The 26,630-nt window shown below is 39.5% G+C and overlaps 1 protein-coding gene across 1 annotated transcript; it reads right to left on the minus strand.

The window, feature by feature from the left end:
- Positions 1 to 146: 146 nt before the first annotated feature.
- OIT3 (oncoprotein induced transcript 3) lies at positions 147 to 26,225 on the minus strand. Its single transcript, XM_043477237.1, has 9 exons — positions 25,959 to 26,225; positions 21,643 to 22,017; positions 20,780 to 20,887; positions 16,110 to 16,232; positions 12,339 to 12,461; positions 10,627 to 10,787; positions 8,705 to 9,120; positions 2,380 to 2,479; positions 147 to 937 (listed from the first exon to the last, which is right to left on the minus strand). Exons 1-9 carry the CDS (start codon positions 26,017 to 26,019, stop codon positions 767 to 769), a joined length of 1,638 nt encoding a protein of 545 aa, XP_043333172.1. The 5' UTR covers positions 26,020 to 26,225; the 3' UTR covers positions 147 to 766.
- Positions 26,226 to 26,630: the final 405 nt, after the last annotated feature.

The raw sequence follows: 26,630 nt of genomic DNA on the forward strand, positions 1-26,630 counted from the left end.
GTATGGTGTAGTCTTATAGCTTTTTCTACTGTCAGTCTGAGGGCACAGAATGCCAAATAACAGGGCATATGTTGCCATATTTTAATTTTGTCTACTGTTCAGTCACTGAACCATTTAAATGCATGCTAATGCATGTTAAGTGCATGTTAATGAGTTTATTAACATTTATTAATTGAAAATAGTTTACTTAAAACAACATAAAAACCCCAGAGGAAAATATTATTCAGGAGGAAATCCAAATAGTTTATTTTTAGTACACACTTACAGTGATAAACTTCCAAATCCCCTATAACTATTCTGTATTTGAATGGAAATTTTAGGGTATAATTATTGTTTACATATTTAAGGAGTCAGTGGGTATTTAAGTCATAATTTCAAGCCACTATTTCATTTTTTAAATTCCTAATTTGAAATAATATACCCAACTTCTGATTTTAGTGGTGGTGCTGCTGCATTCTACACTAGGTGTTTTATTGCAGGAGAGAAATGGGGGAGCATGGGGGTGAGCTGTTTTGGGGGTGCATGGCACAGCTGTCCACATTAGGAGGATGAAGCTCCATCTGGAACAGGCTGGTCAGCAGTGAGGTGACTTTTCCTGATCCAATGGGCTGGAGTCTGAGTGAGTCGGTTCTGGGGGTTTGTCTAAACCCAAAGTGTAATGTTTAAAGCAGCATGGTGTTCAAGGGTGTCACTGATGTTCTCAGAAGACGAGGGGAGAATTCCAGAGAGACAGGCAGCTTGCAGGAGGACTTGGGTGGTGGGTTGTCTAGTCCTCCCAGTCGATGCTGATTGGACCGCCCGTCAGCATCTGGCTCTGTGGACCACCGGCATCCTCTCCTCCTGCCTCACGACGCACTCGCCGGTGGCAGCCCTGAGCACAGCGGGACCGCTCGTCCGGCATCCCGCAGACCAGGACCCGGCAGTGCAGGAACACTTCCTGGAGAGGTTACAATGAGAGAACAGAGGCGGTGGGGTCAGCCGCCAGGCGGGCGTGCCTGCTAGAAGCCAGGCACTACCAGATGTTCCACAAGTTTCATCTCACTTCATCTAAACAACCGCCTTTGAAACAGCTGTCATCCCCATTTTACAGATAAGGAAACTAAGAAGGTTAAGGAACTTGTCCAAATTCACACATTTAATAATGTGGCAAACATACTCAGTCACATGGGTGATTTAAAACCTGACATCCACAACTTCTGCCTCCGTGCCTGGACACAAGAGAACTCTGTGAGGACAACGTCTAATAACATTAACATCTTGATTTGTCACATCAAGGTCTGGGCATAACATGGGGTCCCACCCACTTTGTGTAAAGTAACAAGTTCTTTCTCCAAGCTTCTTCCTATAAGTAACTTCCCAATGCATGCTGCCCAGTTGAAGAGGAAGGTCAAGGTTAGCCATCATGGTTAGCAGTTATTCTGGAACAGTGATGAAGCTGGACCGCACGTGAATACACTTGGATGCAGTATGGGAAAAACTGCTGGCCTCAAACTTTCTTTTGTTTAAGTGTTTCAACAATTCTACTAAAATAAAAAACCTTCCACCTCAACACAGTATATCAATATATGGCCTCTTATAACCTCTATTTACTTATATACATTAAAAAACTGTTTCCTATTCAATTTTCATTTAAATTTTTTATGACAGGAGTTTTTTCATATCTCCTTTTTCTATATTTTATTCTACACTAACTGCTTAATATTGCATTAATTGATGCACTGGTTTAAATGCCTCTTTCATACAGTACTCTATAAACACATTCAACAAACCATGTTTTTATTTTTGTTTCTGAGAAACTGTTAGAATTGAAATTTTTACACTGATAATTTTATGGTTATTACACATTATCAGATTATTAATTAGTTGTCAGGTTATTACACAGCTTTCCAGAAAGTATATCAACATTTACTACTACTATATACATCTCCCTATAGGCTTGAAAGTTGAGATTTGTAATTTTTATACATTTAATATGTATAAAATGTCTTATAATTATTTGAATTGGCATGTAAAACAGTGAAATACTGTTTTCACTGAATATTTCACTATTTGTCTTTTTGCAAATATTCTTTCCATGTACTTTGCCATGTGACCACTACACAGGCTTTTTCAATCATACCTGCTCACAAGGATTTTGTATTGTAATCACATCATATTTTCTTTGAACAAGCCCAGTTATTTTATTGGGAGGGGGCAAATGATTCTGACATTCATGGAGGTGTTAAGATTCTAGATGGCCAGTTTTATAGTATTTTTCATAAAGGTCATGCAGCTCCCAATGGTAGGCTTTAGAATGTGAACAAGTTGGGACATTAGGAAGGCTCAGGTTCATGGGGGGAGAGGGCAGACAGCTTTATAAGGTAAAGGTGTTCAGCTCACCTTGTGGTCTTTGCCCACAAACTTGAAGACGGGGACCTGAAAGTGCTTTGCGAGGTGATCCCGGGATGTGTACTGCTTTACCGAGTCATCTGAAACACAGCTGGAAGTAGGGCAGGATAGCACGTAAGATTTGATTTCTTAAACAGAGGTGGAAAAACAATCCAGTCCAACGTGTTTGGTCCAAGGAGAGGCAAACAGGGTGGAGGAGGTTGGGCTGCACTCAAGACTTTTGAGAATGAAGGAAAAATGAAATCCCTTCCCTGTGAAGGCATCTCAGACACAGCTCTGCTCATTAACACTCTCTGTCCCATCTTTCATTCACTGTACCCACAAACTGCGCACCAGGACCTCCTCTTAAGTCAATATCCTGAAGTATTAGTAACAGCAACAACATTTATTATAAAGATATCTTCTGATACCGGGGTATCTTTTTAAGGCTGTTTTTCCATTTTTAATATATTGTAGGAATTCTGCATTCATGTACTTTATTACTGATTTGAGAAGGCTTTTCTTTAATGAGATTTCACTATATTTATCAGACACCTAACAGATACTCACCCCTGAAGGGGATCCAAAGGTGAGCAAACCCCAATTTGTACAACAAGGAACTGCATAAAGATGTCAGTTTCTTTGATATTAACTAGACCTATTGGGAATCATTTACTTCCAAAATGTTTTAATACCTCTTTTCACAGATTTAATGCCAAATTTTAATTTGATAGGCTTTGAGATTTTAATTTCAGGTCTACCACTCGAAGTGAAACTCCTAGGCTCACCTCAGGGTTAGCTGGGGGAACAAGAGGGGTTATTGATTCTCTACTTTGAGCCCAAGCATTAGAATAGATGAACCATTTGTCCTAAAGGCCAGGGCTCACACATATATTGTCTTCTCCATTCTGAATTCAAAAGGAACTTTTACCTATTTTCCTTTTTGTGGATGCTTCATAGTTTCTGTCTACCAGGCCAGTAAAAAAGTGGGATCAGATATAAACACCTATTAAACTGGATACTTACTCCACATACTTACAGAACACTTTCTAGTTCATTGCTAATTGCTGTTTCAGGGCAGTTGAAAAATCCAATAAAATTATTAAAAAAAATGACACCTTGACTTGTATTACCACTGGTACCTTATTCCCCTAAACTGAAGAGGATCTAGAAATATAATGTGGTTTCTGTTATTTATTATATTTATTCACACATTGTCATTTTCCTGAGGTTAAATGAATCTATGCCATTTCTGATTATGTTCTCAAATACCTATTGCATATCCAATCTGTGTGACACACTCTTCTGGGTGCTGCAGAGGAGTTAGAGATGAACAATGTGGTCTGTGATGTCAGGGAACTTAAAAGTCCAGTAACTGTGAGAACGGTAGTAATGTGACATTAAAATGGCACTTTTCATCTGAGTGCCTCAGCATTCTCAATTTATCTTTACCTAAAATACTATTTTAAAAAAATTGAAGTATAGGTGATTTGCAATGTTAATTTCTGATGTACAGCAAAGTGATTTAGGTATACACATATATGTTCTTTTTCATATTCTTTTCCACTACTTCCAGGTTATTACAAGATATTGACTGTAATTCCCTATGCTATCCTGTGTGTGTATGCTTAGTTGTGCCTGACTCTTTGCAACCCCATGGACTGTAGCCCACCAGGCTCCTCTGTCCATGGAATTTTCCAGGCAAGAATACTAGAGTGGATTGCCATTTCCTCCTCCAAAGGATTTTCCCAACCCAGGGATCAAACCCGCGTGTCCTGAGTCTGCTGCATTGGCAGGTGGATTCTTTACCACAAGTGCCACCTGGGAAGCCCTATGCTCTATGGTAGGGCCTTGTTGTTTATTTTGTATATAGTAGTGTGTATCTGTTAATCCTAAACTCCTGCTTTATCCCTTCCCCAAATCCCAACTTACCCTTTGGTAACCATTAGTTTGCTTTCTATGTGAGTCTGTTTCTGTTTTGTAAATAAGTTCATTTGTATCATATTTTAGATTCTACATATAAGTGATATCATATGATATTTGCTTTTCTCTGTCTGACTTACTTCACTTAGTGTGATAATCTTTAGGTCCATCCATGTTGCTGCAAATGGCATAATTTTATTCTTTTCTGTGGCTGAATAGTAAAAAAAAATTTTTTAGAGAAAGTGTGACAGAAAGAGTTGTTGCAAGGCAACACATTACAGAATAGAACCCAAGACAAATTCTGGCTCTGGATTCCGTGTTTGCTGTGATTAGACAATTCTAGTTCATCAACTCCAAGTTCATGTGCTAAAAGAAAGTAACAACAAACAGTATAGGATAAGTCAAAATAACTGATTACCCAAAAGTTGTCCAATGTTGGATTTTGGAATTCAGTGTTTCTTTTTCTGGAGATAAACTTTCTAATTCTATTTTGCTTAGGCTTGCATTAAATTTTTTTGCATTCCCAGAGCATATGCCAACTAAAACTAGAGGGAAGCAAATCAGATGTGTTAAATATCAGGGGAAACCAGCCTGATTTAAATTTAAGCTGAGGACAATGAATAATCAACCAATTTACAAATATAAGTAAACAGCATTATGTTTATTTTAGGACTCTGAACTAGCCCCAAGTTAGTATTATGAAAACACTCATTCAATAATTCATTAGACAAATAGTAAATGACCTTTACTGTATGTAGGCAAAGAATTGAGGAAGACGAAAGGAAGATCTCTAGTTCTGGTTAGAACAATCAGGGAAGGCTTCACGGAGGGAAAAAAAAGTCCCAATGTGTCTCAAAGGACCAGTAAGAATCAGACATGAATAAAAAGGAAAGAAGATTTCAGGCAGTGGAAATGGCAGCTGCAGAATCAGGAGAGTGTAAGGAGCAACAGAAACTGTGAATTGCCCATAGTTCTCTTTGGCAGGAGCAGAAAATGGAGAAGGTGGAGGTCAGAGGGTGAGGCACAGTGAGCCAAACTGAGAGCTGGATTTTATCTTGAGGGAATATCTCAAATGCACCATTACTGTTCTTAGCTAATACTGTACTATCCAATATTGCACTAGAGATGAAACTATTTGCCTATGTATAGTGGAAACAGGTCTGCATAGCTGTGTTTTTGAGTTCTGCTTATGCTTTTGAACAATTTTAATATCTTCCATAGCATTGTTTTTGTGTGCACTAAAGGCTGGAAAATTAAATAGCACATCTTCTTAGAACTGTCTAAAATATAAGCATATAGTCCTAACTGACGGTCTGAATAAAGTTTATAAATAAACTTCACAAGCTTTATTGAGACTGTAGGTTACATGTTTTCCCAGTAAGTGGGTTAAGACTATATGTTTCTGTTTGCAAAAGTAAATGCAAGGGACAGGAGAAAGCTTGTGATAAGAGAAATATTCACTGCCTTGATTGTAGTGATAGCTTCACCAGTATGTAGACATCAGAACTTACCAAATCGCACACTTAATCTTTTGGCCACACTGGGCGGCTTAGTTCCCTGACCAGGGATCAAACCCAGCTCCCTGAAGTGGAAGCATAGAGTCCTAACTACTGGACCTCAAGGGAATTCTCCAAGCTGTATACTTTGAATAGCATATTTATTGTATACAAACAGCAGTGCAATAAACCTGTAAAAAATTTAAAAGTAACCAAAACCCACCCCCCACAAAGTAAATCCATCCCCAGATCTACTTAGCACTAATTATGTGACTGAAAAAAAAAAAAGAAAAAATTGATGCTTCCATGTTTCATTTTAAAACTTCGTGGAGATCACTTTAAGATGGCAAGAAACCCAAAGGCCTGCCGTCTCCTATAAGACCTACCTCTAGCCATCCAGAGCAGCTCAGATGCCTTTTCCAGATTCTGAAAACAAGCTGAGGAGGCTACAGGAATCTGAAGCTAGAGGTACTCCTGCTGAGGCTGCTGCTAAGTCACTTCAGTCATGTCCAACTCTGTGCGATCCCATAGACGGCAGCCCACCAGGCTCCCCCGTCCCTGGGATTCTCCAGGCAAGAACACTGGAGAAGCCATTTCCTTCTCCAATGCATGAAAGTGAAAAGTGAAAGTGAAGTTGCTCAGTCATGTCTGACTCTTAGTGACCTCATGGACTGCAGCCTACCAGGCTCCTCTGTCCATGAGATTTTCCAGGCGAGAGGACTGGAGTGGGGTGCCATTGCCTTCTCCAGTACTCCTGCTAGTAAACAGCTAAATTTACCAACCAAAGGAAGTCATCAATATGTTTTCAGCAGGAATATGACTATATATATATAATTTGTTTTCCTTTTGACTGGATACCCAGGGCTCTGTGGAGATGAGACTTGAGAGCTGGGATGTAGGAGGCTATGTTTGGAAGCTTTCATCTGTCCAGGTGAAAGATAATGAGGGCTGGAAATAAGGCAGTAAGAGTGGAGAACAGGGTTGGGATATTGCTACTTTTAGAAACGCTTCTCAGTTGATCCTAATGTGTATCAAAAGTTTAAAATCACTGTGCAGGAAATCGATAGCAGCAGGTAAAGTTCGCCTATGGTGAGAGATCCAGGGGGTTAAAAGCAAAGGAGAAATTTCAGAGTCTATCAGGGTAATTAGCAAAGGGCATGAACCAGGGCACATCTGCGGAGCTCTTCACTAGGCCATTTGCCTTTCCTTAAGCGGCCAGTCCTGACCTGCTAAAGATACGTCCCATCTGACACTGAGGATGAGGAAGGAACTGAAGAGATACAGCTCTGAGTTTGGGGTGTGAGTGTAATTTTCCTGGGAATGTAAGCAGTAGATGTGGTTACTGTTAGGCTTTCAATGATACATGGACACATGCAAAGTTCTCAATCCAACAACCTCAACAAATATGGAACTCTCCTTTGTATAAAACAAGCAAACAGAAATGAAGTTCACTTGATCTCTCCTCTCCTAAAACCAACCAATTATTTCATCTCTCTCCTTCATGACCAAATTTCTTAAAAGAGGGGTCTGCATTTGCTGCTTCCACTTCCTTATCCTCTTGCATTTCTCATTCTCCATCTGCCATCCTTATACGAAGAGCCTACTCATTGGAAAAGACCCTGATGCTGGGAAAGTTTGAGGGCAAAAGAAGGGGGCGACAGAGGATGAGATGGTTTGATGGCATCATTGACTCAACGGACATGAGTTTGAGCAAACAGGGAAGTTCATGTGGTCGCAAAGAATCAGACACAACTTAGAGACTGAACAACCACCACCATGCCACCCATGCTCTACAATCTCTCTGACCAGGTTAATCAATCCTAGGTATGCATATTAAGTTGTTTCAGTCGTGTCCAACTGTGTGACCCCATGGACTGTAGCCCGCCAGGTTCCATGGGATTCTCCAGGCAAGAATACTGGAGTGGGTTGCCATGCCCTTCTCCAGGGGATCTTCCTTACCCAAGGATCGAGCCTTTCTTTTATGCTTCCTGCATTGGCAAGGCGTGTTCTTTACCACTAGTGGCACCTGGGAAGCCCCAATCAATCCTATAGTTTCAACTATAAACAGGGGTAATCCTCTGTTATTTGTCTCTATTGTTTCTGAGTCTAACTGACATGCATTTCCAACTGCCACTGAAATTCTCTTAAGTATCCTGTGGGTATTTACAATTTGTTTTTGTTTGTTGTTCAGTTGCTAAATCGTATCTGACTCTTTGCAACCCCATGGACTGTAGCCTGCCAGACTCCTCTGTCCATGGGATTTCCCAGGCAAGAATACTGGAGTGGGTTGCCATTTCCTTCTCCAGGGAATCTGCCCAGACCAGGGATCCAATCCATGTTCCCTGCACTGGAAGGCAGATTCTTTACCATTGAGCCACCAGGGAAGCCCAGGCATTTACATTGTAATATTATTATTTGGAATGATCATATTCAGTATTTTTACAGCAAATCTGCTTTTCAACCTATGTCCTTTCATCTTGGTTACGGACATCTAGTCAATCATACAAGTTAGACCCCTTGGAGTCATTTTTGACTCTGCTCTTCCTCACCAGTTTTTACCACCAAAATGTACACAAGTGGTTTCTGAACTAATTAAGAGCAGGCAAGAGTGCTGCTTGGTTTTATGAAATGATTGAAGTTGCTATTGTGTCCAGAGATCAAATGTGAAAGTGTTAGTCCCTCAGTCTGTCCAACTCTTTTCAATCCCATGGACCGTAGGCTACCAGATTCCTCTGTCCACGGAATTCTCCAGGCAAGAACGCTGGAGTGGGTTGCCATTTCCTTCTCCAGGGGATCTTCCTGACCCAGGAATTGCACCTGAGCCTCCTGCACTGCAAACAGATTCTTTACCATCTGAGTCACCAGGGAAGACCCGGATGAGAACTAAGGCTAATCCATCATTCAGGAAGCCTACTTACCCATCCTGGATGAGGTAGTACTTCATGATCTCATCGATCTTGGATGTGGGGGTGGCGAAGCAGCTCTCCACCAGGCTTTCTAAGCCATTCACGTGCACCAGGGGCTCAATACCAAAGTAGAGGGAGTCTCGCAACTTGAGAGTAGGCAGAGCTTCCCGGTAAGGCTCTTCGAACTCATGGTCCTTGAAGATCTCCAGAGTGAACGGGAAGATTCCGTGGCTGCGGCTCATGATTTCCAGCGGGGTGTTGCGAAGGTTGGGAACGTAGCCTTCGGAGATGGTGTACAGGCGTGGAAACTCGCAGGTCACGGGAATCAGCAGCTTGCTGGTTCGAATGATGATGTCGCCGCTGCTCCCTGGGGTCTGCTTGGGGAGGCCCGTCACCAGGTTGCTAGCCACGATCTTGTCGTTCACCACCTGGGCCAGGCCAGAGCCAGGAGGGGAAAGAGCCTCTGTTTATCTCTACAGAGCACCCTACCCGCTGCCCACCATAGCATTCTCTAATTTCTCTTTACGTCAAAACACATGAGAGATTCAGTTGCTAAAACCTGAAACTTAAAAAAAAGAAAAATCGCTTCTCCTCTTTTTACTAACATGTTTTGACTGTTAAGAGTTTTATATATCACTTCATGGTCAACCCACACATTCCTTTGGAGTATTAGTCATAAAAACCTGAGCTATGCAGAATCAGCAAATTCAAAGCTCTGATAGTTTAGAAAAGAACAGCCTCTGTATATTATATTTTTCTGGAATCCTAGACCTGGTGATTGTGCAGCAGCATGACCTTGGGCTGAGCTCATCTGTACATGGGCTTCAGCTGTCGCATTTACTCAGATGATTTGCAGTTCTTCATCTCTAGCCTTGTCTGCTCTCCTGTGTATCAAGAACCCCTGGCTCATTTGCAGGGCATTTCTATTTGATTATCCACAGATACGACAAAACACAATTTGCCTAAAGTGGGTCCTTCTCAAATATCTCCCCAATGTCTCATCCCAAGTCTAATTAGCTCTCTGATTTTTCTCTGTTTCCATAAATAAATACTTGTTTATTTGATTGCAAGGGCCTCTACATCAATCTCCTGGGTCCAGGTCCTCTTTTTTCTATTCATCTTGTCCACTGCTGATTTCATCATGACAGTGCCTGCTTCATCCCATTCCTATGGGAAAAAGCCAAACGTCTCACCCCAGCACACAAAGCAGATCTTTGAAAGCACAGTCTCCCTCCACCCACTTTTCCAGTTTCCTTTCCATTATTCATTCCTTGCCAGTCAGGTTGTATTGCCCATTCATTCAGCATAAGCCTCAAGAATTCCCATCTCTGAGACTTGATCACTTGTTTCTCATCTGAAATGCCCTTTCCCCACCTCTCTGCCTGTATAAACCACGCATATGCTTCCACCCCAATTCAAGTCTCACTTGTCTTGACTACTCCAGGGTTTGTCCCTTTCTGGCCTCCTACACCACCTGTCAACTGTATCGCTGACTCATATTTTATGTGTATTTTCTTTTAGGAACCACGTATGTTCCTAAAAGTCAGGAATCTTATTTTGCATATGCGTGAATTAATCACTGTTTTCTTCAAGTAAGATAATTGGTCAGAGGAGACACAGTAGGCCTCCTGGTACTGGTGCTGATGCACTCAGGAAAATATCTGTGCATATTGGAGAGATGGTATTCAATACTATTTGAGAACTGAAAGAGCAGAATTCTTTTTAACTTGCTGTCTTCCCAGTGTCAGGACCACAGCACAGCACAGATGCTCAATAATACATTTGTTAAATGAACAGCATGTGAATTTTTGAGCGCCATTCTTTTATGTGGAAATACGTCATCTATGACACAAGCCACAACTCACACGTTCATCAACAAATTCCCAAGTAACTAGATTTGGTCATTCCCCAAGAGTCCTCTAGGAAGAACCTACATCGACCACTGTGCCACACGTCTTGAGGGAGAAGAGGATGTTGACATGGGTACCATTGGACACGCCTCGGCAGGAGGTGTTGGTCAGGAAGAGCTCCAGACCGCCAACCAGGTCCCTGGGGATGCTCACTTCGATGGTGTTCGACTTGCAGAATACAGGAACTGTGGGGACAGGGGATGCTGTCAGAACCGGGAGAGCGGGACTGGGAGGAGGGGAAGGAGACTACTAGGGGAAACAACTTCTCCCTCTTGCACTTTGAGCTTTTTGTTTTATCCACAAGAAAAATCTGTGAGGCTCAAAACAAATTGGTGAATAAAAGCTGGACTCCTAACTCCCAAGGTGGTGGTCAAATAATGCTCGTCAAATACTGTATTATTTCCCAAATGAAGAAATGTTCTGAAGTTTCAATTTAACAAACATTTCAAAGCGTGTCTAGCATAACTCCATGTATCAAAACACCTAAAGGATGAACTTTTAGCGGAAACAATTTATCGGCAATACAGGAAAAGTACTGCTTTGATATGGGCTTAAATTACATAATGTTACTGCTTTGACTTCACCATTAATTATTGCCCCATAAAACAGTGGTAATAAAAACAGCATTAGTGCACTTGGGGAAAAGTTCCAAATCATCCTTGCATGGCTCAGTAAACCATAAACTGTGACTATAAAGCCCACTTTAATTTAATATAAAAAGATTGCTTTTCTAAAGCATTCTCATCTCAAGACTGTACAAATATCCTAAAATGAGTACTTCTGAGTACTGTCAGACAAAACATGAGGGCAGTATCAGTGTATGAGGGCACATAATAGCAATAACTTAGTATAAAGAAATCACAGATAAGTGCTTGTTAAATATTTGCTGGATGAATAAATTAATATTCTGGACATAAATAACTAGATTTCCAGAAAAACAATGATCTGCTAGAAAAGAGAGGAACCCCATCTAAATTAAGTATTGAAATTAATTGAAAATTAGTTATACAACTAATAATAGAAATCAGGGTAAATAAAATCAAAAGTAAAAAGCAAAGGAAACCATATGTTCCAGCAATCCATTTGAGTATAGATCCCGAAGAACTGAAAACAGGATCTCAAAGAGATATTTGCATACACATATTCATAGCAGCATTACTGACAATAGCCAGGAGGAGGAAGCAATCCAAATGTCCATCAATGGATGAATGGATAAATAAAATGTGGTGTACACATGCAGTGGAATAGCTTTATAAAGGGAAGAAATCCTGTCATACGCTACATGCATGAAACTTGTGGACAACTTACTAAGTGAAATTAAGTCAATCACAAGATGACAAACTGTAGGAATCCACTTATATGACGTACCTAAAATAGTTGGCTTCATGGAAACTGAAAGTAGGATGGTGGTTGCCAGGGGCTGCAGGGAGGAAGGAATGAGGGGTAGATGTTTTTAATGGGTCCAGAGTTTTAGATGTGCAAGATGAAAAAGTTCTGAAGATTTGTTGCACAAAAATGTGAATATACTTAACACTACTGAACTATACACTTAACACTGGTTTAGATGGTAAATTTTATGTTAAATTTTTTAACTGCAATTTTGAATGATTCCAGAGTGAACACACACTGCTGAAAGAGCTGGTATTCTAAAAGATGAGAATCTTGACACACTTGGGTGAGGAAGACAGGGAGATTTGGGAAGGAAGAAGTCAGAGCAGAAGCTGAGCATGTACTACCTTGGCAAGTGTGGTTATCCTCAGACAGCACCAAGCCCCGGGGACATTCGCACTGATAGCCTCTCTCAGACGTAAGGCAAGAATGGCTGCAGCCACCATTGTTATTGTGGCATCCTTCAATGTCTACAATAAAAACCAAAAGAAAAAGGAAGGATCTTGTAGCCTTCTTCCTCAAGAATTCTGGTTCTTGGACTCATGGTTTGCATCAGGCATTGTACTTGACTTACCACAGTATCACTGGGGCCCCCCTCGGTCACTGAGACATGCAGAAATGTCCACAAAGAAGTTTTGATTAAATGTTAGAGCTACAAAGAGCCATCTTACAACCAAACACAGCTCTCACCATTTAAGCTTGTCATTTCGTAGAATGCCCTTCAACCTGGATTTGTCTGTTTTTCTCATGATTAAAGTATAATTTGGGGAGGAAGACCAGAAAGTCATTTCTTAAATGCTGTAACATTTAGTCCACCAAATTTTGAAATGTTTATTACTGATGTAACAGGAACTGACAGAGTATAAATTCAAGCAGAGCAGCTAAATGGATCAGAGTTACCCAGAGTTATTGCCAATGGTTGGGTCACCAGACCCTCTCCCCGAATCTCTAGGAATAACAGCACTGGAGATATTTTTCTTGGGTTGACAGCACATTATAAAAATAAGACCTGGACAGCAAACTGAGAGATTCCACTCCACCGAGCTCCTTCATTCTTCTCGTATGAGGTAGCTTTTAAAAGTTTTCTTTTTAAAAGTTTTGCATTTTCAGAAAGCATACTCAATCAAATGGGCAAAAAAGGAAAAATATCCAGTTGAAAAATGAAGAAACTACCACATAATGTCATATAGCAGAGGAAAAATAATGACCTTTGTGGGTTCTGGATGCTATCTTCTAGATCATGGATCATCAAACTCTGGCCTGCTATATGCTGTTTATATAAAGTTTGATTAGCACACTTAGTCATACTCATTTATTTCCCTGTTATCTATGGGGTGCCTTCTTACTGCGAGGGTGGAGTTGAGTAGTTTGAACAAATTCCATATTAGATATCCACTGTTTGGTCTATGCAGAGAAAGTTTGCTGCTCCCTGTTTTAGGGGTAAAGTAATATTTAAAGGGGAATACCTTCAGGAATCCTCTGGTGGTCTAGTGGTTAGGACTCTGAGCTCTCAATCCCAACAGCCCAGGTTTGATCCCTGGTCAGAACTAAGATTCTTCAGGGTGTGGTTAAAAAAAAAAAACCTGGGGGAGAATGCTTTCAATTCATTTAAGATGTTCAAGGGAAGGTATTAGCCAATTTCCAGTTATAGCTATAAGTCTCAGTTCAATAATGATAAAAATATTAGTTCTTTGGAACATCAGTTAACTAACTTGGAATGAATCAATTTTTGTGAAATAGGGAGAGAGAATAAATTTGCAATGAATTAATCTTCACAAAATTTAAGAGAAATTAGGTTATGACCTGTTTATAAATCTGTAGTTAAAAAAGATTAAAGTATTCTTACAGGTTTTTTAAATAGCTGAAAATGATATATAATGATATAGAAGAAAGCATAAAATATGCTATAAAATGTTAAAATCAACATTAATAGGAAATTTTTTTCTTAAAAGTGATGTTCCTTAAGCCATTTAATTTTCCTGGGTGTCAGTTTCAATAAATGTAAAATGAAAGTATTGGATTAAATGTTCATTAAGAATATTTCCAGATCTAACACTGCAATGCACAAAATAAGCTGAAATTCTTACTTGGATTGAAGAATTTTAAGTCTCTTACAAGGATATACCAAAATGTTTAGAATGGATATATCTAGCAAATGGGTTCTGGGTCCATATCTTTCTTTTACTTCTCCGTATTTTCTTCCATGAACATAACTCTTTTATAGTAAAACAAACAATAAAAATTACTTAAAAATTAAAAAGAGCCTTTTATTTTAAAAAAGAAAATATGCTAATCTAACAAACTAAAGAAACAAATATGTTTGGACTATCAATAAAATGTAAGGGTTTCCATAAAAAAAAAACCCAAAAAATGCTCCAAAATGTAAGGGCTTCAAATTTGAATCTTAATCCTAAAGTATAATTCATATTCAAACTTTATCTTCTGCTAAAATACTTTTCAGTTATGATTATTAGGTTTTAAAATTATATGAGGATTAACTGTAATATTTCCAATAAAATACTCGTAGATAATTACAAATGTTCCTCATGGAACATTTCATTAATATACAAATATGCAAAGATGGTTGTATAAAATAAGATTTAAGGAGGATTCAGGATATTACCCTTATCCAATAAAACTTAAAGTACATTTAGTCTTTTTATAAGAGACAACAGTTTGATATCCTGGTTAATGGACCCTGAGTTAATAATGCAAACTTTGTGGCATGAAATAAATTGTGAGCACTGGCCATAATTTTTCCTTTTAGGGTAGCAGTTTATTATTTTGAATATAGTTAGAATAAAGTGAACTCACAAGCAGTGTTATAATGTATTCAGCCATACACTCAGTTATCCTCTAGGACATATCATATGTCCTCTGTAAATAATGATAAGCCATTTATCTCTTCATATAATCTGCAGAGATTTTTTTCTTTTTTTTGGCCTCTTAACTCTCAATGTCATGAGATTCAGAGTTATTAAAGTAGAAATTATGAAATTTCAGATAATTTGCAAGGGCAAATGTGCCTTAGAGAAGGGATATTATCAAAGCTTCATGTCATAATAGTAGACAATTTCCATTTCAGTTATTCAACATACATTTCAAATTATTTTTTATTACTTAATTGTACAAAATGTATACAGAATTTCTGGACTTCCATGGTGATTCTGTTGGTAAAGAATCTGCCTGAAATGCAGGAAACCACTGCAATGCAGGAGACCCAGGTTCCATCCCTGGGTTGGGAAAATCCCCTGGAGAAGGAAATGGCAACCTGCTCCAGTACTCCTGCCTGGGAAATCCTACGGACAGAGGAACCTGGCGGGCTACAGTCCACGTCCAACTCTACCGTCCAAGAGTCGTACATGACTTAGTGACTAAAACTGTCACCATGTAGCATTTCTACTATCAAATCAGGTAAGTTTACTTATCTCCAAACATGTGTTAATCTCTAATAAATGTAAAGCATATGAGTAAAATAAATGACTTCATAAAAACCAGTTTCCCAAACTTCCAAGGTGGTAAGACTCACATAGGAAACTTGGTAAAAACACAAACTGTAAGGCCTCTCCCACTCACTGAACCAGAGTCTCCAGGAGAGAGACCTGGGAAGGGCCAGCTTTAAAAGCATGCAGGTGATTCTCAGCAAGAAAGTCTGAGAAACTGCCACCTGCCTCCATTATCTTGCTACTTCAGATGTGCTCCCTGGGTCTGCAGCATAGCCAGCACCTAAAAGTTATTTAAAAATGCAGGATCTTCACCTGACCCCAGACCTACTGAATCAGAACCTGCATTTTAACAAGATGCCAGGTGATTCGTGGGTGTATTAAAGTTTGAGAAACATGGAATACCCAATTTTTATATCCCAAACTAAAATGCAGCTCTCTGCCTCTTGCAAACTGCAACAGCTCCCTTCTGCCAAAGCTTGGAGATAAAATCAACACTGCATTCTGTCTGCAACACAAGCATCCTGCAGTGATGTTCAGTGATGATGGTTTGTGGTTTCTTTACACAGCCAAGTTGTTACTCTCTTCTAACCCTGGACAGTTTCGTAAATGTCAAAAAATAAGCCAGTGGCTTAGTGGGGGCTCTTGATGTGAATCCCTTCTTGCCCACCTCACCTTCACATGTCTTGCCATCACTTCTTAGCACACGGCCAACCCCACATTCACAGCGATAGGAATTTTTGAGGTTTACACATATCTCACTGCAGCCACCATTGTTTTGCTCACATTCATTTTCATCTGTAGAAGAGAAACCACACAGTTTACACAGTGCTGAGCCAGGCAGTCTTTTCCCAAGCCCCTTAGCAGAATCGCTACATCTTTTCAGATCCTGTTCATAGACTTTCCACAAACCATCTCCAATATAATCACTTCTATAATATTAACCTGGTCTCCTCAACCAAGTTATTTGTCCCTCTGCCCTCTGCTAGAGCAGAAGGCAGCTGGTTGTTCGCCAGTTCCCTCCTCAGGGCAAAACTGTTGGGGAAATGAAATTCCCTTTGTTATCTGGTTTCACTTACTTGCTTGTATTGGCGAGTCTCATTTTCTCCAATTCCTGAAACTTATAAATCAAACTGTGTTTTAAATGCATTAAATAAATTTACATTGCAAAAGGCTAGGTCTGATGAAATTTTTTGTGAAGCAGTCTTCCTTAATATATATATATATATATTTGATTCAAGTATAGTTGACATACAAAGTTTCAGGTGCACAACAAGGTGATTTAGTCATACATATACACATATATTAGTTTTGAGATTATTTTCCATTAGAGGTTATTACACGATATAGACTATGGTTCCCTGTGCTATACAGTAAAACTTTGTTGATTGTTGCATATCTATTTTTTAAAAAAATAAAAATCTAGCATTCCATTCATACTAAGTCAAACAAGTGGAATCAAAATCTTATGAACTGGTTAGCTAAGCAAAGTTCATGTTTTCTAAAATAAATGTATTCTGTATACTATTAGTGAGGTAGTCTTCTATTGGGCTGGCCAAAAATTTTGTTCAGTTTTAAGTAAAGACAGACACATTTTTCATTTTTATGAAGAACTCTATTGACTCTATTTACTAACCGAACTCTATTTACTAACCGAACTAACTTTTTGACCAACCTAATATTATAAACAACTGCCTTTAAAATCTGTTTTAACTATTGGAAGGGCCTTCCCTGGTGGTCCAGTGGTTAAGATTTTGCAGGCAGTGAGGGTTCAATCTCTGGTCAGGGAACTAAGATCTCACATGCCTCCTGGCCATAAAAACAAAATATAACACAGAAGCAATATTGTAACAGGGCTTCCCTGGTGACTTAGATGGTAAAGAATCTGCCTGCAATGCAGGAAACTCGGGCTCAATCCCTGGATTGGGAAGAGCCCCTGGAGAAGGGAATGGCAACCCACTCCAATATTCTTCCCTGGTGAATTCCATGGACGGATGAGCCTGGCAAGCTACAGTTCATGGGGTTGCAAAGACACGACTGGGCAACTAACACAATGTTGTAACAAATTCAGTAAAGACTTCAAAATACTAAAAAACCACCTTTAAAAAAATAAACATTGGAATGTTCCCATATTGTACTTAAGTAATGATTGTTATCCTTTTTAAGAATGTGATACAGGATAATGATTCTTGTTATAAAAAATGCACAGTTGGCAACAAATGTCAATCCACTTCCTTCTAAAAACAAAAAATGGGGAGCTTGAAGAGCTAAATTTGTCATGGCTTGGATATAAGATATAAACTAGGGACTGGGCTTTAAACACCCACTAGATGACAGAAGGTATGGCCGTGGGTCCCTGAGAGAAGATGAGCTGGAACTGAAACCCAGCTCATGCCTAGGACCTTGGAAAAGGCATCCCCGTAGTGAAAGGGGGAGAGGAAGGGCTCTGCTCTGAGGCCCAGGTAAGCAGTAAGGAGCTCTCTGCCTCAAGTTCTGAGAAAGAAAAAAGCCTTCATAAAAGCCAAGTCTGGCTCTGCCATGGTTGAAGTATGAAGTCACAATTCCCACATCTAGTGGGGATCTTGAAACTGAGTAACTGATGTAAACTTTGACCTGGATTGGTGAAACTTCTGTGACAAAAGCATCTGCAACACTGCTGTGTAGTAAAAGAAAACAAAAACAAAAACCAACTTCTTCAAACCAGTGATAAGAGTGGAGTTCCACAGAAAAAACAATTACAATAGAAGATGGTTTACCATAAAACACTACACAGGTGGAGATGATCCACTATGAGAAAGCTGATATGGTAACAACTGGTAATCTCTGAACTATAGAGAACAGAATAACCCAAGAAAACACATAATACAAGGATTTAAAAAATTACTAAAGAGATACAAGGTCAGTAGCCAAATAAAAGAATGTGTAGGAAAACAGAGCAGAATCGAAACCAAGCACACGGAACCTGTAGAAATGAAAAATACAGTTGCTAAGATTAGGCCCTACTGCCTGGACAGCGGATGGATAGGGGTGCTGGCAGCCTTCCTGGGTACGGCCACACTGGTGCTTGGGTCCAGTCTCTGTCCAAAGCCTGGACTACTCACCCTGAGACTGATTTTTTTACCTGAGAGAGAAATACACTTCTATTTATTTAAATCATTGTTATTTGGGAGTTAATTGTCCATTACAGCCTAATTTAGATACTCAATGCCCCAGCAATTCCACTTTTATAGGTATAAAATGAAAAAAGGGTGGAGAAAATCTCACAGGGGAGTTAAGGTTCTTAAAACCATGTTAAGAACTATTTTAAGAACACACAAAACAGTGCTATATAGTTAGTTATATGTGTTATATTGTTATTGTTATTTATTTACATAAATAATAAAAGCAAAAAACAGGGACCAGAAGGACATACACTAACTTCAAAATACTAAGAGATGGCGTGAGATGGCTTTATCTGTGTCTGCAAAATTTTATTTAAAAAAAAAGAAGAAAAATTTAGCTGTAAATCTGGGTACATGAGGGTCTGTTATATTATTTCTCTTTTCTCTCTGCCTCCCCCAAATACATAATTTATAACAAATAATTAAAATTGCTATATATTTTTTTAAAAACTAAAGTAACATTGACATACACACAAACACAAAGCTTTGCCTCTAATTTCAGGGAATTCATCATCTCCCTGAAACCAGCAGGCAGACCCCAGGTGGAAACTGGCAGCTTTTCCCTGCGTCCTGATAGGCAGAAACATTCAAGATAAGTTGCTAAGCAAGAGACATGTATGGTGTGTATAACAGGTGACCTTTGATTTAAACAACAGCAATAATTAAATGTGTATATTTTTATTTTTATATCTGCCTGAAGAAATCCTGGAAGCATACATAAGTAAATAATGTAGTTTCCTTGGGGTGGAGTTGGAGGAGGGGGAAATGGAACAAATGGGGGACAGAGAGCCAGACGTTTCACTGTATACCTGTCATGCTGTTTAATTTGGGAGCTATTTAAATACATTACCTATTCAAAATTTATATGAAAATAAAGGCAGAGAAATGAATGAAAAACCCCTGCCTTAAAAGGAAGCCAAATATTTTCCAACAGATATGAGTGTATATGTGTGTGTGTGTGTGCGTGTGCCTGTGCAGTGTGAGAGGCTGGGGGGATTGTAGGAACCATCGTCTGCCACACCCCAGATCTGTTTGCAATAAATCACATAGTCAAAATCGGCCATGCAAGAGCCTAACAACTGTTGTGGGAGGGCCTAACCACGCTCCATAGAACAGTCGGTGGGGGCGTGGGGGGGGCGGTTCATTAAAGAGACTGAGAAACAAAAGCTTTTCTAAAATAAGAACCCTTTGATAGCCCTTTCATCCTGATCCCTATCCCACCCTGATCTTGTTACTGCTCTTCTGGAGGAGGCAGGTGTGGGGCAGTGCTTCCCTTTCTCTCTAGACTTGTTTTAAATCTCTTTGAGTCTGAATACAAAAAGCTTCATGACATTAAACAAAAAAGAGATGACCTTCAGTCCTGGGTTTTTCAACTCTATTTTCTCCCAGTTGTGGACAACAAAACATATATACAATTAGACAATTCTGCATTTCCAATGAATAACCTGACTCCCCTTTCTTGCTACTCAGACAAACCAAAATTATATCATTGAAGCTATAGAAGTATACCTGTAGGTAATTCTAGACCAAAGCTATCCAACAGAAATACAAAGCAAGCCACACATATAAAATTTCCTATTAGTCACATTAAAAATTTTGTTAAAAGCCATTGGTAAAATTAATTTTAATAATATATTTCATTTAATCTAGTATTTCCAAAATGTTTAATTTTAATATATAATCAGTATTAAAATTATTGAGATATGTACTTTTAACTAGTCTTCAAAATCCAGTGTGTATTTTACACTTATAGCATGTCTCAATTTGGATGATAAATTTTCATCAGAAATATGTGATTTGTACTTTAGAGTCATGAAATTTACAGTTCACTCAAGTTGTTCCACATAGTTTTAGTTTTCCGATGACAATCAAGTATTAGCTTTTAAGTTAAAATTATGTAAAATTACAGCTCAGTTTTCCAGTCACAGAAGCCACATATCAAGAGCTTCATAGTCACATATGGCTAGTAGTTACTATATTGGACAGCATAATCCTAGACTGTCCCAGCACATGATATAAATTTGACTTGAAGCTTTACTTATGAACTAAAAAGGCAAACCCCATTCCGAGTGTTCAGAGACACAGAGTGGAAAAATGGTGGTGCTATGAGTCAAGAAGAGTTTTTGATTTGATTTGTCCTTTTGCTCCTAATGGCCTGTTTCTACTGCAAGATGAGTTTCTTACCAAAGCATGTCTGTCTGTCGGGGCCTAGCACGGTTCCTGGAGCACATGTGCACTCACTGGTACCCAGGCAGCTGCCGTGGCAGTCCTCATCACAGATGTCATAAAAATCTATGGAAGGATAAAGATGACCTTTCATGAGGGGCGAGGGTCAGAGGACACTCATCCATAAGAAAGTCTCATGAGTTCAATTACAGGGTACAAATTCCTAATCAACATCAAGAGAATTCTCACTGTTCTGGGTTTATATAACCCACTGGCAAGAGGTACTGTCCAGGGGCATGGGCATGTTCTGTCATTGAGACCCATGAGTCCTAACTTCACATCCACAGACCCCTGGGCGACCCTGGTGTTTTCTGCAAAACCTCACCAAACATGAGCTGTAGATTAAATAGCATTATGTTCTACTCTTCTATGCAGTCTGTTTTTAAAATGTGTACAGATTTTGAAGGGATTAATAACATGAAAATTCATTTGAAAGTATTACTGATCTCAAGTAGCTTCTGCCCATTATACATCATTTCTAAAAAATATCAATGGATACTAAGCACAATGCTACCATATGGATGTCTGAAATATATCTAAAGAAGGGGTCCTCCATGCTCAGAAAGGTTGGAAATCCACACTAAATTACATAAAAGACAAAACTGATCAAAGTCATAGCTCCCTTCCTTTCTATTCTTAGGAATTTTTCAGAAATCTTAAGAGTAGTCCCCAGAAATCATGAGCTAGAGATATCTGTGCTCCTAAATCTATGTTCTTCAGGCGCTGAGATACTACTACAACAGAATTCTATAGCACTATTCTCTTTGATGTCATTTCTGGGGCCTTTGAGGGGAGGGAAAAGAGTCCAGGGAAGTACTCACGACCACAGTAGACATGAAAGCAGACGCTGGGCTTGGTCAGACGATACACATAGTAGCCTCCAGGGCAAGACTTGACCTCCACAGTGGTGTTCCATAGGCAGCAGTTGCCGTTGAAGCTCGCACAGGCCTGGCGTTGCACAATGCCATCACCTTCCAGAGGGTGGCTGCCATTGAGCCAGACAGGTGCATGGGTTCCACAGTGGTTTTCTGGTATGCAGAAGGTGGGCATAGCATCCCCAGCCATGCCTGTGAAGCGGTACCACTCCCCGTCCACACTGTTGTCACATAGAGGGGAGCCTTGAGACTCATCGAATTGGTGGTCAGTGTTCCTCCATGGCTCGTTCAGACTGATGTAAGCAGAACAAGGGTCTAGGGCTGGGGATGAAAAGGACACCTCAGAGGCAACCTGATGATCTGGATCACAGTGGCAATAGCCTGAGTTTACCTTCTTGATCTTAGATTTCAAGAAAGAAATAATCTAAAGTCCCTAAAAGCAGTTGTTTAAGATTCTTCAAGTTGATGTAAACATATTTCATAAATGCCTTTTACATTTGAAAAATTATTTCAAATCTACTTAAAGCTCTGTGTTTGCATTGGACTAAACGTTTTTTTTTTTTTGGACTAAACCTTTTATCCACAGTATTCCTCTGATAGGATAGTTGTTCAGACCAAAGGAAGTTATAATCTTACTGAACACTGCACTGGTCAGTCTGGATTTTGAGTACTGTGTTCATATCTGGAGGCTATACTTTATGAAAGTAATGAACAAACCTGATGTCCAGAGGATGGTGACCAGATTTAGAAGGGAGCCTAACAATTATTTACTGGAGAGGAAGCTGAGAACTACTATTTGCAGGAAAAAAAAAATCCTGTATATTATGTATTACTTTTCAAAAAAATCTGGAAAAAGCTTGTGAAAAAGGAATTAGGTATTCTGTTACAATGACAAAACAAATTGTTATGGGGAAGTGCATTTCAGTTTAGCTATCCAGTAATGGTGGTTTAATCACGAAATCGTGTCCGACTCTTGTGACCCCATGGACTGTAGCCTGCAAGGCTCCTCTGTCCATGGGCTTCTCCAGGCAAGAATACATGGAGTAGATTTCCATGCCCTGCTCCAGGGGATCTTCCCAACCCAGGGATTGAACAGGCGTTTCTTATTATGTTTTCTGCATTGGCAGGTGGGTTCTTTACCACGAGTGCCGCCTGGGAAGCCCAGTAATGGAGAAGCTGTATCACAGTGTGGTAAGCTCTTCATCTTTGGAAAATCGAAAAAGACCGGAGGGTCCAACTAAACGATCATTTATAAGCAAGATTATGGATGGAATTTTGTACTAGTAGGCAGTTTGGCTTGATAATAAATATGTAAACTTATTCGGCTGGGAAGCACAAGGCCTCTGGCATGTGCTTGGAAATACACAGCACAGTGGCCAGTAATCACCAAGGGTAGTCTCTGTATGAATGTTGGTACATGTTCCACCAGCTTATTGAAAATATCATGAGCTTTGTGTCTTCACAATTAGCCACGGCATCACTGTCTAGAATACAGCAACATTTCAAGCATGCATTTTTAAGGCATAAATAACATAGACAAGTATCTCATCAAAACCATTTTAATGACTGAAGACACCAATATCTCCAGTATTCTCACCGTTTCTCTCAATTTCAAGAAAACGCTGAAATAACATAGGCAAATTGTGCTTATAAAGAATCTTACAATAAAATCAAGAAATTCTAGAAAGGAGACCTAGCCGGAGGATACTATCCTTCTTAATGCATGTGAGGCTGATTTAATTGACATTGTAGGCAGGGAACTCATATCAAGGCCAGTAAACTCTGTGGACAGGAAATTCAGCTTTAGCAAATACTGCATAATAATTAAATGTGATGGGTCTTGTTGATAAGTTGTCAAGAAGATATTTTGAATTTTCCCAGTCTACATTTCCAATTCAAGTTTACTCTCAAAACTTCAGTCACATGTAGAGGAGGGCGTAGCCTAGTGCCCCACTGAGAATATAACAGGGACAAGAAATAAGTAGAACATTGCATATTCTAAAAAAAAAAAAACTTTGGTAGAGTTACACATGGAAGGCACAACCCTCTCCTTAAAATGTCCCTGAGGTACCCCAGCTGTGTCCTAGACTGTGGTTTGATGTCCCTCGAGGGGAAGAAATGTCCACATATGGACTCTCTACCGTCTGAAAAGGGAAACATTCCCTCATCTGCTCTCCCAGCTGTGGTTCTGTTATGAAGAAAGGTTTCCAGGGCAATTTCACAGGTGATTATATATTCATAGAAATATTTGGTTCATCTCCTTGGCTCTAATTTTACAAGAAATGGTTAGGCACTCAACTTGTAATAGCTTTTACAGAAATTCCTAAACCTCCCTCAATAACTATTTCATGATTTATAAAGTTTTTCCTTAAATATAACTATCATTTCTTGTGCTATTCATTAAAAGTTTATTTCTTCTCTTGTAGGGATGTATGGCACAAATAGAAATTTACTATCTTCTGTAAAATAAACATAAATTAAAAGTTACTCATGCGATATTTTCTAACAGTAAATAAACCCATTCCACTCACCCCCCTTTTAAGGGAGTACTTCAATCCTTTTATAATCCGGCCGCTGGTGTTAATTCCTGTTTCAGACTCAGTGTGGAGGCCAGAATTCGGTATTATACATGCTGCATCCTGAATTGCTGATATATGTACACACACCCATATATACACTCCTCAAATGAGAACAGCCGGGTGGATTCCTCTGGAAGTTCAAGTCAGGGGGCCTGGCTGGCAGAGAGCCGGTCAGCCTTTACCAGGATTCTTGCCCATCAGCCCCCTGGCCAGCTGCCCCTCCCGTATCCCCGGGGCCAGCACCTCTCAGCGGCCGAAAACCGAAAGCAGAGAGCAGAGAAACCCATCCTCGCCTTCTTTCCCTCTCACTCTTTACTTCCTTCCCTCCCATCTCCCCTCTTCTCTGGCCCTTCTTTTCCTTTTTTTCTCACTTCCCCTCTCCTCCCAGGAAACCTCACCCCCACCTCAATCCCCAGCCCCTAAAGGTTTCCCTTTTTATGGCTTGGAGTTAAACATCCTAGAAGTTATGGGGAAAATAAAAATTTAATAAAATAAAAAAGATCTAAGAAGGTAGAACGCATCTGGTGGGAGGGTACGGAGGTAATGGACAGTTAAGCCAGGGAAGAGAGTGGGGAGAAAGCAGAGAGGAAGTTGAGGGAAGGACGACTTTGGCTCAAGCAACTCTTGGTTACTTACTGGCAGCAGATACAGGGTGATTAAACTTGGCTCAAACCTATCTTCAGGACTATTTTTTTTTTTTTTTTTAGATGTAGAGAATAGTTGCGAAGACTGTATAAAGAGTTCACATCTGGCACCCAGTTTCCCCTCATGAAATAATCATACACGAGTATGGTTATCTTTGCCACAATTAATGAACCACTGTTGATACCTTAACTCAAGTCCACAATTTAGATTTCTTTAGTTTTTGCCTGTATCTTTCTCTGTCCCAGGATCCCATCCTGGATACCACATGACATTTAATTTTCTATGTCTCCTTACTGTCTCAAGCCTCGTTTTAATGTTTATTCTTAAAGGTACTAGAGCAAGGCCTTAGTTACCCCAAAGAAATAGGGGCAGCTAAACACTGAGCTTCCCCAAAATGCCAAGAAGTATGGTTTTCCTCATCATCTCAGCCTCCTCTCACTCTGTCTTCTAGTTAGAACTTAAACTGTAATGGGAAAAGGAGAGAGAAAATTGTTACTAACTGGAATGAAAACTTTGCTTTGTTGGCCTGTTTTGTACCAAAGCTGAGGGGGGAGAGAGTTTAAGATACAGTCAGTCACTGCAAAAGTCATATTTTAAGATGTCAAACCTAAGAAGTCTGATTTATCCAGATCTGTGCCTTTATGGGCACGGTCAGTCCTTTGTATTTGTTAAAGGAAAAACTCTATCCTCCACTCTGAAAATCTTTTTTTTTTTTTTTGCTCTTAAAGTTAGGACTATAAAAGTGCCTAGAAAATAAAGAGGTTAGAATTCCTTTTATACATACTCCAAGAAATATTTAGCTCGTGGAAAGTTGTTTGGATTTGGCAGATCCACGGAAATTTTGGATGCCCAGGTGAGAGGCTAAATGGAACATGAAATTCTCTGGAAACATATCTCCATAGGTTATCAGTGACTTTTCTTATACTATTCTAGAACCAGTATTTAAGATACTGGAATCTTGCTCTTAATAACCTGTATATAACAGCAAATTCCTCCAACAAAAAAAATATTGTGTCAAGTACTTGACACAAGACTTACCCCTTGGTGACCCAAGTGTTACTATGATGAAGAGGCAGGCGAAAAGCAGGAACTGAGGCATCCTTCTGGACCAGCCACCAGAGACAGACTGGAAAATCCTCTTGATTTCAGTTTTCCTTTGTCTACTTCTTTTTCAAGCACTTTTGAAAAAGGCCCCTAGGCTTTTATGAAAAAGACTTTTTAGTACTGGTTGGGGCTTTATCAGAGGAAGAGGATGAGTGGGATAAGGTGTCCATTGCTCTGGCCTTGACCCCAGATAGAGGCACTGTTTTACATTGTCAAGAGTTATTTTATTGATATTTTTCTTTAGGAAAAAAAAAACAAAAACCCTCACAATCCCTCATCCTCCTATTGTTTTTTTTCTCAAGACTTCCCTGCAATGAGGCCTCCAGTATCTTATCCAGAAGGGAACTCTAAAAGAGGGACATCCCCTCACGTCAAAATCTTGTTTTGTGACTTTAAGAAATTGATTTCATGATATTGACGCCATAGCATAGCATACTAAATGAGAACGCGATAAAGTCTAATTCTGGAAAATGATCTTTAGAAAATGTCTTTGTCAGGTGGTCAAGGAGTTTATAATAGCACACAAAAAAGCAGTAGAGATCAGTATAGAATGAGGACAATATTCTCTTAAAGCAAGCTTCCAAGTCTGGTTTATTATGGTCTTTG

Source organism: Cervus canadensis, chromosome 8, assembly GCF_019320065.1.
Source record: "Cervus canadensis isolate Bull #8, Minnesota chromosome 8, ASM1932006v1, whole genome shotgun sequence".
In the NCBI taxonomy this organism is placed as follows: Eukaryota; Metazoa; Chordata; class Mammalia; order Artiodactyla; family Cervidae; genus Cervus; species Cervus canadensis.